The sequence below is a fragment of the Nymphaea colorata genome, chromosome 9 (assembly GCF_008831285.2).
Source record: "Nymphaea colorata isolate Beijing-Zhang1983 chromosome 9, ASM883128v2, whole genome shotgun sequence".
Taxonomy (NCBI): Eukaryota; Viridiplantae; Streptophyta; class Magnoliopsida; order Nymphaeales; family Nymphaeaceae; genus Nymphaea; species Nymphaea colorata.
Genome location: NC_045146.1, coordinates 12,176,056 through 12,188,761, shown reverse-complemented (window position 1 = coordinate 12,188,761; position 12,706 = coordinate 12,176,056). Strand labels below are relative to the sequence as shown.

The 12,706-nt window shown below is 37.3% G+C and overlaps 2 protein-coding genes across 2 annotated transcripts in view; both read left to right on the top strand.

Moving 5' to 3' along the window:
• LOC116260957 (uncharacterized) overlaps positions 1-12,706 on the top strand; it is a 42,457-nt gene that overhangs the window by 11,675 nt on the left and 18,076 nt on the right. The window lies entirely within an intron of this gene.
• The window catches only part of LOC116261224 (uncharacterized), a 45,528-nt gene that overhangs the window by 31,972 nt on the left and 850 nt on the right, over positions 1-12,706 (top strand). The window contains exon 2 of the mRNA XM_050079448.1: positions 12,445-12,488. Coding sequence (XP_049935405.1) covers positions 12,445-12,488 — 44 coding nt within the window. The remainder of the gene's footprint in view (positions 1-12,444; positions 12,489-12,706) is intronic.

The following is a 12,706-nucleotide window of genomic DNA, read 5'->3' as shown; positions in this document are numbered from 1 at the left end:
AGCTTGGAACCCGAACAAGAAATTCTTAAGTGTGTGAACATTTTCAGGTAACAAAACTTTTTTTCACTTCATCAAAATGTCCAAATATTAATGCCAAACAATATTGTGAAGACCAAATTTTGCGCAGTAGTGAACCACAAAATATGAAAGAACAAAGTCGTCCCAAGTGTCAGAATTCAAGAACCAGTAAACATAAAAAGGAAAAACAACTCACGATGTCCAGCATCGTGGACATATAGTACAAAAGAATACTACAGGGGAATCAATTTACTACATAACCAATAAATGCCTAAAATAAGGACCTAATGATGACAGCCATGCCAACTAAACAAAATCTCATTTATCAGATAATGAAGGAAAAAAGAAGAGAACGGCAGACATGTTTTTGGCCAGTCACAGATGACCAATATCTTTGGGGAACTCTATATAATGATTCCATTTGTTCCTGATAAGAATCAGAAGATGGCGTGTACTCCTGACATTATAATGCCTTTGACTACTAATGCTTGCAAGAAACGTAGGGTCAAACTTAGTATCCCAATTGTCACCAAAGACTACTGGTCCAATCTGTTCAACTGCTTCCAAAAGATCACATTGCTTCTCCTTGTCATCTAATTCTTCTATCCTGTCACTACTTTCTCGAAGAAATGACATACGTATCTCGGAGCTCCAGAAGAATGGATTATGCAAGACTTCATGAGCCTAAGGTCTGAAATAAGGAGCATCTCACTTAAAAACTCACTAACTGTAGATTTTTCTTTTTTTTAAAAAGAAAAAAAAGAAGAGCAACGGAACCTACATTCAAGGATGGAACCTAAGCAGTGGCTCTGATTGCAACATCTGAGAGAAAAGATGAACAGCTTCAGGAATAGATTTGACTGTAGAAAGATCAAGACGATTGTTTGCAATATCTGTGTCTCATTCAAAGTACTTCCCAAATGGGTGTTCCCCTTTTGTGATACAATAGAAAAGAACACACCCAGAACTGAAAAAATCCACTGCAAATGTCTGTGATCTCCCAAGGAGGAGTTCTGGTACTTGCCAACCGGAGCTGCCACTTCCTGGAAACACGTATACCACATGATTAACCATGAAATAAAGTACAATAAGTTCACTACAGATAGCAGGACAGATTTTAGTTCTGTTAGGCTATCAGATCTATGGGAAAGAAATAATTAACTCACAATGTGAATCCATACCAGTAGCATTATTTGTTAGAAAAATTTCCCATCAGAAAGCCTTCTGCTTATTCCCATGTCAGACAGTTTAGCACATAGACTTTCCAGAACTTATCAGTATATTGTGGGCTTCAAGTCACGGTGTATAATTTTCAGGTCATGTAGATGAGCAAGCCCATCAATCATATCCCTGAAGAAAACCAAAATAACAACAGAAAGAGTGAGAACCTAATAATGCAAATCCTTTCTGAAAAATATATGAAAAAAAAAGGCAGAAAAAACATCATAACATTGTAAAATTCATAAAAACCAGAGGCAAGGATGTACGGAAGGGTGTTAAAAGGTGCATTTCGGGACTGCATGTCACAGGGGAGCATGTACAAGTATAGCCATAAACAAAACAAGAAGAGTTTGAGATATTTTAGAAATTTTTTTATAAAGAAATGTCTGTTTTAAACTATTAACTTTCTTCATAACCCATTTTATCATTTCAAAATGTTTTTTTTTCTTTTAAATAAGGGTATTTTTGTAATTTCGCATTGATATGTACATTTTCCCGTGCACTGGAGCATGCACGTAATCAGTTTCACTGCTCGTTCGTGCCATTCCGTGCATTTTCATAACAGGTAAATAGTGAGATTGGTTATAACATGCCCTGTTGGTAGGCAATACAGTTAATGTGATCAAAATGCTCTTATTTAAATAGAAAAGAAAAACTTTTTTGTAAAGGGAAAGGAGAAAATCAGAAAAAGTAAAAAAGGATTGAAAAGAGCATTTCTTTTTCAACAATTTATTTTTATTTTTTTTTGCGTATGTATGTTGAGTGCACGGATGTAGGGGTGAAGGGAGGAGGGCAGCCACCTTGTCATGACCTCGCCTCAAATAATTGAATTGAAAAAAAATGCATTGAAAAGTTTATAAAATTTTAGTTGTACAATGTACATTTTACTATAAATTTTAACTGTACAATGTATTTTTTACATTCGATACATTTTATATTTATAAAATTTTAATTGTACAATGTATTTTTTACATTCGATACATTTTACATTTATAAAATTTTAATTGTACAATGTATTTTTTATTTCTGCCGACCCTAACCGAATTCGAAGTTGAAATCATGGTTCTGCCGCTACACCGACTAGCACACGCAACTCTGTCTGGGTAATAGCCACCTCGTTTTGGTTTTCATTGTGTGTTATTAAAAAACAGTACCTAAATGCTTGAGGCGTGAGGACATGCTCGAGTTGTCGGCTACCACAATTATTTGGTGTCGCCTACCACACAGTTCAAGAAAGAAAGACAGGAACTTACCAGTCCACGGTTTTAAAAAATCATTGTTCATCCATATTGCAAGTATAAGCCGTTTTCTGTGAATAAATACGAAAATTTAGGGGCTTCTTTATTGGCCTTTAAAACTTGAGGCCCAATTTGTTGTTGGCTCAAAACTTAGTGCCAATACGTAATCTTTTCTTCTTAAAAAAAAATCCGGGAATTATATATTAAAAAGTAGCATAAGACATTTCCAAAGTCAGTCTTTCTACTTTTCATGTGTATTCAACAAAGAGAAAGCAAGGATATTTCAATAAGCCTTTTTAATTTTAAGTTTGACAATATTTACGAACCGACTATGTTTGGTGTGGCCAAGCTAGCAATATGAGATGTTTTTTTGCAATAAGTGCATCATAGTCATCGGTCTCTTTGAAAAGTGCAAGTCTATCGGTAACTTTTCATGCGTAGCGTTTGGATATGTACCGGGGTGCGCATGGGTTAGGGCTAGTTCTTCTGGTGGACGCATAAGCTGCACCCACAAATGAATAGAGTCACGTGGGGGTGAGCTAGTGAAAGCTCGTCGTCAATTAGGGTAATGGTCGGTTGTCTAGCTTAATGATATATGGTCAGCAACGGGCTTCGATTGGATACTTTGTGTAGAGGTAGGTTTTTCCCTACCCAGATTTTGTATAAAAGTATATAAGCACTTAAAAGAATGGCAGTGCACTTAAAATGTGCAGTGCAGTGGTACTAAGATAAAGCATATAAGTGCATCATGGTCGTCAGTCCTTTTGAAAATGTGCAAGTCTGTCTGTAACTTCCCATGCATAGCGTTTGGATGCGCACAGAGTATGCATGGGTTAGGGATAATTCTTCTGGTAGATGCATAGGCTACATTCACAACCGCATAGAGTCACATAAGGACGAGCAAGTGAAATCTCGTCGTCAAGTATGGTGATAGTCAGCTGTCTTGCTTAATGACATATAGTCAGCAGCTGCCTTTTGCTAGAGACTTTCTCCTCTCCATCTAGATTCCGTATGAAAGCATATGGACACTTGAAGAAATGACATTATTTTGATAGAGCCTCATGTCCATGTTTAGTCTATTGTTTATTATGGGATTATCCTGGGTGATGGTTTGCCAAGTGTCCTTATTTAGTCTATGGTCTCAAAAGATTGATGAATGCTTCAACAATATTGATGAATGCTTCAACAATATTAAGATTGAGTTAAGGTTGGCCGAAAGCTTAGCAAACCTCAGCAGAGCACAGCATGAGCCAAATAAGGCTTAAAAAGGTCAGTCCTTCCTGTCCTTGTACTTTGTACTGGTCATGTTTAATTGCATTTTTTTTCCGTCCCACGCAACAACTAAGAGCATCCAATGCTTGGAAATGCAGCAAGACTTTGAAGAGTCAGTGTAAAGCAGGAGCCATTCCTAAATCAATTGACAAAGAAAATGCTAAAAAGGGACCCCAAAGGTCAGCATGCATGTCCGTCCGATAGTTTCTATTGTGATTGACATTAAGTGATTGGAAATCTCTCTCTCTATATATATAAAAGATTTATACCTTCTTGTCAAAAATTTTTACGAGTTGTGATGGCCTCGCAAGAGTGAAACTGCTAATGCGTTGTTGTTAGAAAGGGCAACGCAACTCTGAAAACGAGTTGAATGGCAAACATACATCAAAAGCAAGGAGCAATATTTTTTGAAATTACAGAAAGAAGGCATGTTCTTTTAAGTTTTTTCACGTTTTTCGAATTGCATTTTTTATTACAAAAATTTCTGTTTTTCCATTAACCAGAACATTTTTGTCGTTAACCTAGTACGTCATATTTTGACGCCCGTTAAGATTTTTTTTTTCTGTGACTTAAAATGAACACCAATTGTCATGCACAAGATGGTAATAGTCAGCTCTCAACCCTATTAAAAGAGTTTCCAATTGTGCTGATCGTCAAGCATCAACAGAAGAAAGGTTGGAAGAATGAAAGAACAGTTGCAGGCCAATCGTCGGTATCGAACAAGTGCAGAGATTCAGAGAAAAGAAACGAGAACTTGTTTCTTGCGTATTGATCTTCTCTAGCTAGCATTCGCTAGTTTGTAATGCAGGATCTGAAATTTTTTCTTTGATTCAAAAAAATCGAATGAGTTGTTTCAATAAATTTTACATATGTTTACTCTTTTAATAAATAAATAAACTGTCAACTGATTGTGGAAGTCAAGTGAAAATTTTATTTGATTATTCAATCAGATATTTTCAAAGTGATTGGGTCGAGAGTCTCGAGACATGTCTCATCTCAATGTGTGAGAAATGGATCATAGAATTACTTGTCCGCATCTTCATGAGCTCTCACCAGATACCGTGAGTGATAAATCTGCATCTGAGTTCCAACCTCACTGTACAATTTGTTTATTTTGTTAGAAGAGTAGAAGCATGCTTTGCACAAACAATAAACAAATATGTGTTGCACAAATTTTTGGTAGAATAAAAGATTTTTAGGTTACAGAACTTTATAACTTGATGGGTTTTTGAAGCCGATCGATCTTTTTTCTGACCTTTCTATTACTAACGCGCAAAAATATGGGATTGAATGACTTAGTAAATGTGAGAACTGACCACATAACTGAAGTTGGTTTCCTATTTGCGTTTGGGATCCATCATGAGTTTGAACTTTCAGCAAGAAAATTTATTTTTTTTTCCTTTTGTATTTTTTGATTTCATCTCTGACTAGTATTCAAGTACCAGTGAAGGTTTGTTAATTTTTTTATTGATCTATATCCATGTACATTGCATTTATATAAACATAAATAGCTGTAGCGAAACTGAAAAAAAGCGTCAAACAAAAAACATGAAATAGTTACCTCAAGTACAAAAATAACAAAATGATAGAGAAGAGATCAACCAAATAAAAGAAACAATAACAAACACCAAGAAAATACAGAAGACATGAACCAAATATAATAAAACAACTGCCTCACTAATAGCTAATGCTCTTTTTTGCTTTAGCAACACTACCTCTACCGCATAGAGAAGAAGACTGGAATGTAAAAACACAAAAACTTAAAACAAAAAAGTTAAAATAATTATCCCTAAACAATATCATAACCTAAAATCATTCATAAATAAATAAAAAAAAACTTAACATTAAGTTCAACCAACCTACTTTTTTATCATTTGGATGTGAAAAATTGATGAAGGGCATCAGTAGTCGCCCAAAAAACTTCAGTAAACGCCAGTGAAAGTGAAAAAAAAGGTTGGAAAACTGAAAAGAAGGAAAAAAAAAAAAAGCAAAAAGGAGAAGGACTCAAGGAGACTTATAGATTCGGGGAAGCCTAGGATGCGTCGACAAAGGTTTACTTAAAAACTTCGGTAAAAGTCTTGTGGTAACTTTACCGTTGTTTTGCATGAGTCGATGAAAGTGACTTTTACTGATGCAAGCATCTCTATGTGTCAATAAAACCTATTTCTTTTTATCGACATCTGCGAAGTGGATGTCAATAAAAGTGATATGTTTAGCAATGTTTTCTAGTTGGAAATGACTTCCTCCAACGATTTTTTTCGGATGTCAGTAAAAATGACATGTTTAGCGACATTTTCAAATAAAATATCAATAAAATCTCAACTTCAATGACATACTAACGACAAGGGTCGATGAATGCTACTTTAATTGATGTCTTCTTTTAGACACGGATCAAATTTAATTTTCACCAACATTTAAAGCGGAGGTCCAGTTTCCTATGTTATTTGTTTGTGATACCATTTTTTTTTTTTAATGCAACCAAACTTCACAAACATTTGACAAGTCTTGTTACCGACCACAGGCAACGTCCGAACGGTCGGACGTATGTTAAATGACAGAGCTTGCAGACAAGTCTTTGGCCTACCAGGTTGCTCCTCTTTTGGTGGCATGTGCCAATTTTTTTACTTTTGTCCTTTTTCATATTTCTTTTTTTGGAGTTTTCTCATTCAAATTCATCACCGACCTACTGTGATTGACTAATACGTTAGGGGATTGGAAATCACAATCTTTGGCCTACCTGGTCGCCCCTCTTTTCGTGGCTTGTGCTTCTTTTTTGGCGTTTTCTCATTCAACTCTTTTATTTAATGGACAACTTTCTCTCTCTTTCTACATATGTATAGTCCCGATTTGCTTCTAAGGATTTTGCCTGGGCGGTTGTCGTTAGGAAAAAGAAAAAAGATTCAAGCAAAAAAGAAAAAAGAAGGATTCCTTCAAAAGTTTCTATCTTGCCATTTTCCCTTCCTTCGTGGCCCATTGTTGCAGTGATGTGGTTAGAAAGAGTATCACAGGTCTGGATGTAACTGGAATTGTCGCTTATAATGAACACCGACGGTCATGCACAAGATGGTAATTGTCAGGTCTCACCCATAATTAGCAAAGTTCCCAATTGTGCTGGTTGTCAAGCACAACAAACAACTAAAAAGTTGGACGAAAAAAAAAAAACAGCTGCAGAGCTACAATTTCTTCTTTTACCTCGCGTTCGGTACTTTGACAATGCCAATGTGTTCGCATGTGTATATTCTTTTACTAAATTGTACATGTGTGCACTCTTTTAATAAATAAATAAATGGTACAATGAAGGTGGAAGCCAACTTGAAATTTTTTTTGATAATTCAAAAATCAAATATTTTCAAAGTGATTGGGTGGAGAGTTTGGGAACATGTCTTATCTCAATGAGTGTGAAATGGATCATAAAATTACCTGTCAGAACACTCGTGAGCTCTCACCAGATCTCGTGCGTCATAAATCTGAATAAGACTTCCAACTTCACTGTACAATTTGTTTACTTATTAAGACACATGTTTTGTACAAACAATAAACAAGTATGTGTTCCTACACAAATTTTTGGTAGAAACAAAAGATTTTTAAGTTTCAGAACTTTCTAACTTAATCGGCTTTTTATGCCGATCTTTTTTCTGACCTTTCTGTTGCTAACGCCCATAAATATGGGGTTGAGTGACTTGGGAAATGTGAGAACTGAGGTAGCTTGAGCACATAACTGAAGTTGGTTTCCAAACGCACGGAACACGTCGAGAAATGCATCTAGAGTTCGAATAAGACCATCGTAAAACATTTCTGTCTTGTTAAACACGATGAGAAAGACGAAAATGCACATAAGAGCCTCAACCTCTCTGCATGTTCGTCCTATTTGCATTTGGGAACCATGTGTTTGAACTTTGAAAGGGTCCATTCGACGTTCCCAAGCAAGAAAATTTAGTTTTCTTTCCTTTTGTTTTTCTCAATTTCATCATGGACTTGTAGATTGACTAACTAATGCACAACACGTCCCTACCGGACTGTGATTGACAAGTACATAAGTGATTGAAGGTGAAATTTTTTATTGGAATATCTCTCCTGTTAGGTCTTCCCCATTCGGCTACCATCTTCTCTTTCTTGGAATCTCAATCACAAGGAAAATTTTCAACCAGAGTAACCGTTGTTTTGAATGGGGTAGCGTGCGTTCGTAAATCTGCCTATCAGTTCCAGCTTCACTGTGTGATTTATTTATTTAATAAAAGAGTACACATCCTTTGTACAGACAATAAACAAATATGTCTTCCTACACAAATTTTTTGTAGTTTTTAAGTTACAGAACTTTCTAACTAATGGGACATTGATGCCTATCATTTTTGTTCCTTATAGAATTGGTTTCCTGACCTTTCTGTTACTAACGTGTATACATAAGTGATTGAGCGATCTAGTAAATGAGAAAACAGACAGAGGTAGCTTGACTTTATTTTCGTGCCCTCATGCAACTTAGTTTGGACAATAGTCATGTGGTCCATTTAATCCTTGGAATTATTGTGCTTCTTATTGGCCTTCTTCAATTTCATTGATAAGAGAGCAACATCCAAATGCGTCAATCACGTAGCGAAATGCATTCAGAGTTTGAACGAGTCTACGGTAAAGCATGAGCTTAATTATTCCTCCCGTAAAGATCATAGAATTTAAACATCCTGCTTCCACTGCTAGTTGGTTCGATGCAAGTTCGGATTCTTAATTCTAATAATACTCTCTTGAGTGTGGATCCATACTTTTGCCCAACTCATGCTCAATTGGACCGAAGCTAATTATATGCACGTTCTTGTGCATGCATAAGGGGTATGTAATGATCAAAAGTACTCAAGATAGAGTTAAAAATGAAGGTTTTGAAAATGACAAAATGGAGATTGTAAACTTACCATCATCAGGAGAGAATGGAGGAGGATGGTTCATCCTCGCAGTGTTGTAGCCCCACTGTAGACTGTTCTACTTTTTGTCTTTCACCCCCAACTGACATAGAATCTTATCTAGAGATATCCATTTAATGCCTCGATTATTACTTCTTGTCTTTGTATTGGAAATGTTTAATTGCATTTTTTTTTGTCCTACTCAACAACTAAGAGCATCCAATACGTGGAAATGCAGCAAGAGTTTGAAGGAGTCTATGGTAAAGCAGGAGCCACTCTTAAATCAATTGACAAAGAAAATGCTGAAAAGGAATCCCAAAGGTCAGCATACATGTCCATCCAATTGTTCCTATTGTGATTGACAATAAGAAATTAGAAATGTCTCTCTCTCTCTAATAGATTTATACCTTCTTGTCAATTTTTTTTTACGAGTTGTGACGGCGTCGTAAGGGTTAAACTGCATCGAGTAAGTGCAGAGAAATGAAACGAGAACTTGTTTCATGCATCTTGATCTTCTAGCAGAGTAAGGAAGAAGTGAGTATACATATATCATTCCTGCATCTCGAATTCTTCTCTAGCTAGCACTCGGCAGTTTGTTATACAGGATCTGAAATTTTTTTCGATTCAAAAAAAAATCGAATGAGCGCTTTTAATAAATTTTACATATGTTTACTGTTTCAATAAATAAATAGATTGTTAATTGAAGGTGGAAGAAAAGTGAAAATGTTATTTGATTATTCAACCAAATATTTTCAAAGTGATTGGGTCGAGAGTCTCGAGACATGTCATATCTCAATGGGTGTGAAATGGATCACAGAATTACATGTCCGCAAACTCTTGAGCTCTAACAAGATTTCGTGAGTGATAAATCTGCATCTGAGTTCCAACCTCACTGTCCAATTTGTTTATTTATTAAAAGAGTAGACGCATGGTTTGTACAAACAATAAACAAATATGTGTTCCTGCACAAATTTTTGGTAGAACAAAAGTTCTTTACGTTACAGAACTTTATAACTTAATGGGTTTTTGTTGCCGATCGATCTTTTTTCTGACCTTTTTATTACTAACGCGCGTAAGTATGGGATTGAGTGACTTAGGAAATGTAAGAACAGAGGAAGCTTGACAACATAACTGAACACGTCGAGAAATTTATCTAGAGTTCGAATGTGACCATGGTAAAGCATTTCTATTTTTTTTTAGAATACGATGAGAAAGACGAAAATGCACATAAGAGCCCCGTGCTCTCTGCACGTTGTCCTATTTGCGTTTGGGATCCATCATGACTTTGAATTTAAGCAAGAAAATTTATTTATTTTTTTCCTTTGTTTTTCTCGGTTTCATCTCTGACTAGTAAGTTGATTGACTAATTCACAACGTCCCTACGAGACTGTGATTGACATGTACATAAGTGATTGAAAGTTACACTTTGTTTGGAATATCTCTCATGTTAGGTCTTCCCCATTTGACTTTCATCTTCTCTTTTTAGAAATCTTAGTCACAAGGAAAATTCTCAATTAGAGTACCCATTTGACTTTCATCTACACTTTTTTTTTTTGTAGAAATGAAAAATATTTTTTAGTTACAGAACTTTCTCATTAATGGGACTTTGATGGCTATCTTTTTTTTTTTCCTTATAGAATTGGTTTCCTGACCTTTCCGTTACTAATGTGTATAAATAAGTGATTGAGTGATCTACAAACTGAGAGAACAGATGAAGCTTGACTTTACTGTCGTGCCCCAATGCAACTTGCTTTGCACAATAGTTATGTGGTCCATACATTGAATCCCTCCAATTATTGTGCTTCAATGATGGATGCGCGTTCCCTGGACGATCTTGACCAGGTCTGCCGTGAGACCTCGCAGTTGGGTGAAATTCAGAATACGGGTCGAAGTCTGAGGGCGACGTCGATGTGGATGGTGATGCTAGTCATATGGGGCCCTTTTAATGAAAAGCAATTGGATATTGTCAAGCTAAGAGTAATTTAATCCGCTTCCGGATCAAGGCAATTTTATATCCTCAGATTGATAAAAAAATTGTACAAAAATTTTCGCTGTCGAAGATAAGCACAGACGTTTCCATCTTTTATTTTTTACTCATTTTCTCATGAGATTTTGCATGGTCAAAATTAATCGGCTAAGCACAAAGTTTTCCATCTTCTATTTTTTTCTCTTTTACTTCTTTGAGACTGGGCTAGAGATAATCCAATTTTTTCTTCGGCGGCCCAACTACACAGTCTCTACATGTATGATGCATTTGGGATGACCAAGCCGACAAGGGATGAAGAAGAGCTTGCTCTCTCAATAAATAAAGTTCATGTTTATGGGGAATGTGACCCTTTTAATGAAGAATAATTGGAAATTGTTAAACTTCTTTGAGACTGGGCTGGAGATAATTCAATTTTGCTTCGGCAGCCCAACTGCATAGTCTCCACATGTATGATGCACTTGAGATGGCCAAGTCAATAAGGGATGAAGAAGAGCTTGCTTTCTCAATAAATAAGGTTCATGTTTATGGGAAAGGGAACCCTTTTAATGAAGAACAATTGAAAATTGTTAAATTTCTTTGAGATTGGACTGGAGATAGTCCAGTTTTGCTTTGGCGACCCAACTGCACAGTCCCCACATGTATGATCGACTTGGGATGGTCAAGTCAGTCGACAAGGGATGAAGAAGAGTCTGCTCTCTCCCACATGTATGATGCACTTAGGATGATCAAGTCGACAAGGGATGAAAAAGAGCTTGCTCTCTCAATAAATAAAGTCCATATTTATGGAGAAGGGGACCCTTTTAATGAAGAAGAATTGGGAATTGTTAAACTTCTTTGAAACTAGGCTGGAGATAAACCAATTTTTTCTTCGGTGGCCCAACTGCACAGTCCCCACATGTATGATGCACTTGGGATGACCAACCACAAGGGATGAAGAAGAGCTTGCTTTCCCAATAAATAAAGAAGCAGCCGGGCATCTGATTCACCGTTTCAATACCGAGCTGCATCTGCATGCAATCTTGAGAGCGCCCAATTCCAAAGCGTCCACCTCATTTAGCCGTTTAGCTATGGCGACCACGCTTCGGCACCGTGCCCACGACCAGTCCCTGCTACGGCTGATGAAGATATCGGACACCAACGGGATGGCCACAAGATGCAGCGGATGTGACCAGCCCTTCATGCCGGGGAAGGTCGACGACCTTTATAGTTGCCTTGACTGCCGTTTCTTCCTCCACCGTTGTTGCGCCCTGCTGTCACAGTCGCAGTTGCCGCCGCTTCAGTCGAACTCTGCGCTCCATACGCACGTGCTGCAACCTCTTTATGCTCCCGCCTACAACTCTGGCTCCTTCCAGTGCAGCATATGCTGGAAGACCGGCAGGGGGTTCAACTACCACTGCCACAGTTGCAGCTTCGACGCCCACTTTCTTTGCGGTCTCATGCCTCAGACGTTAAGCAGCCAAGCCCACCAGCACTCCCTTCAGCTCCTGCCCCCCCCCCCCCCCCCCCCCCCTTCCGTGGGAAGCGCCATTTGTGATATTTGCCGCCGTCAGATAGACCATTTTCGCTACAGGTGCGGCGATTGCAACTTCGACGCACACCCAGGTGGTACTTGAAATCTATTGCATTGCTTGCCGTTTTTTCAGAGTTTTTCTTTCTTATATGCGACTATACCTAGAGGGAAGGCCAACTGCTGATCACCACTCACTTAGCTCATTGAAACTTTCTGTTATCCTATATCTAATCGTCGTTGGTCAACAAGTCATTTACTATTTTATCAGAACTATATTGAGTGAATTTGCGCTACTTGGTTTCATTGCAGGGTGCTTAATTAAGGCACATGAGGAAGCGCGAATTGGGGCAATGGTCTCTCTCTCTCTCTCTCTCTCTCTGTACAGAGTATTAATAAAGTTCGGCATGTTTTTTATGCTGTATTGTATGGTAGGTAAAATGGTAAAATTTACTCCTTAACCACTAAAATTTCAAAAATATTCTGATGAATCTTTATTATTGTCGCCAATGCTTTATGCCCGTAATTTTTGGGAAATTCCCATGCTTTGATCAGGTGGATGCGACTAAGATTC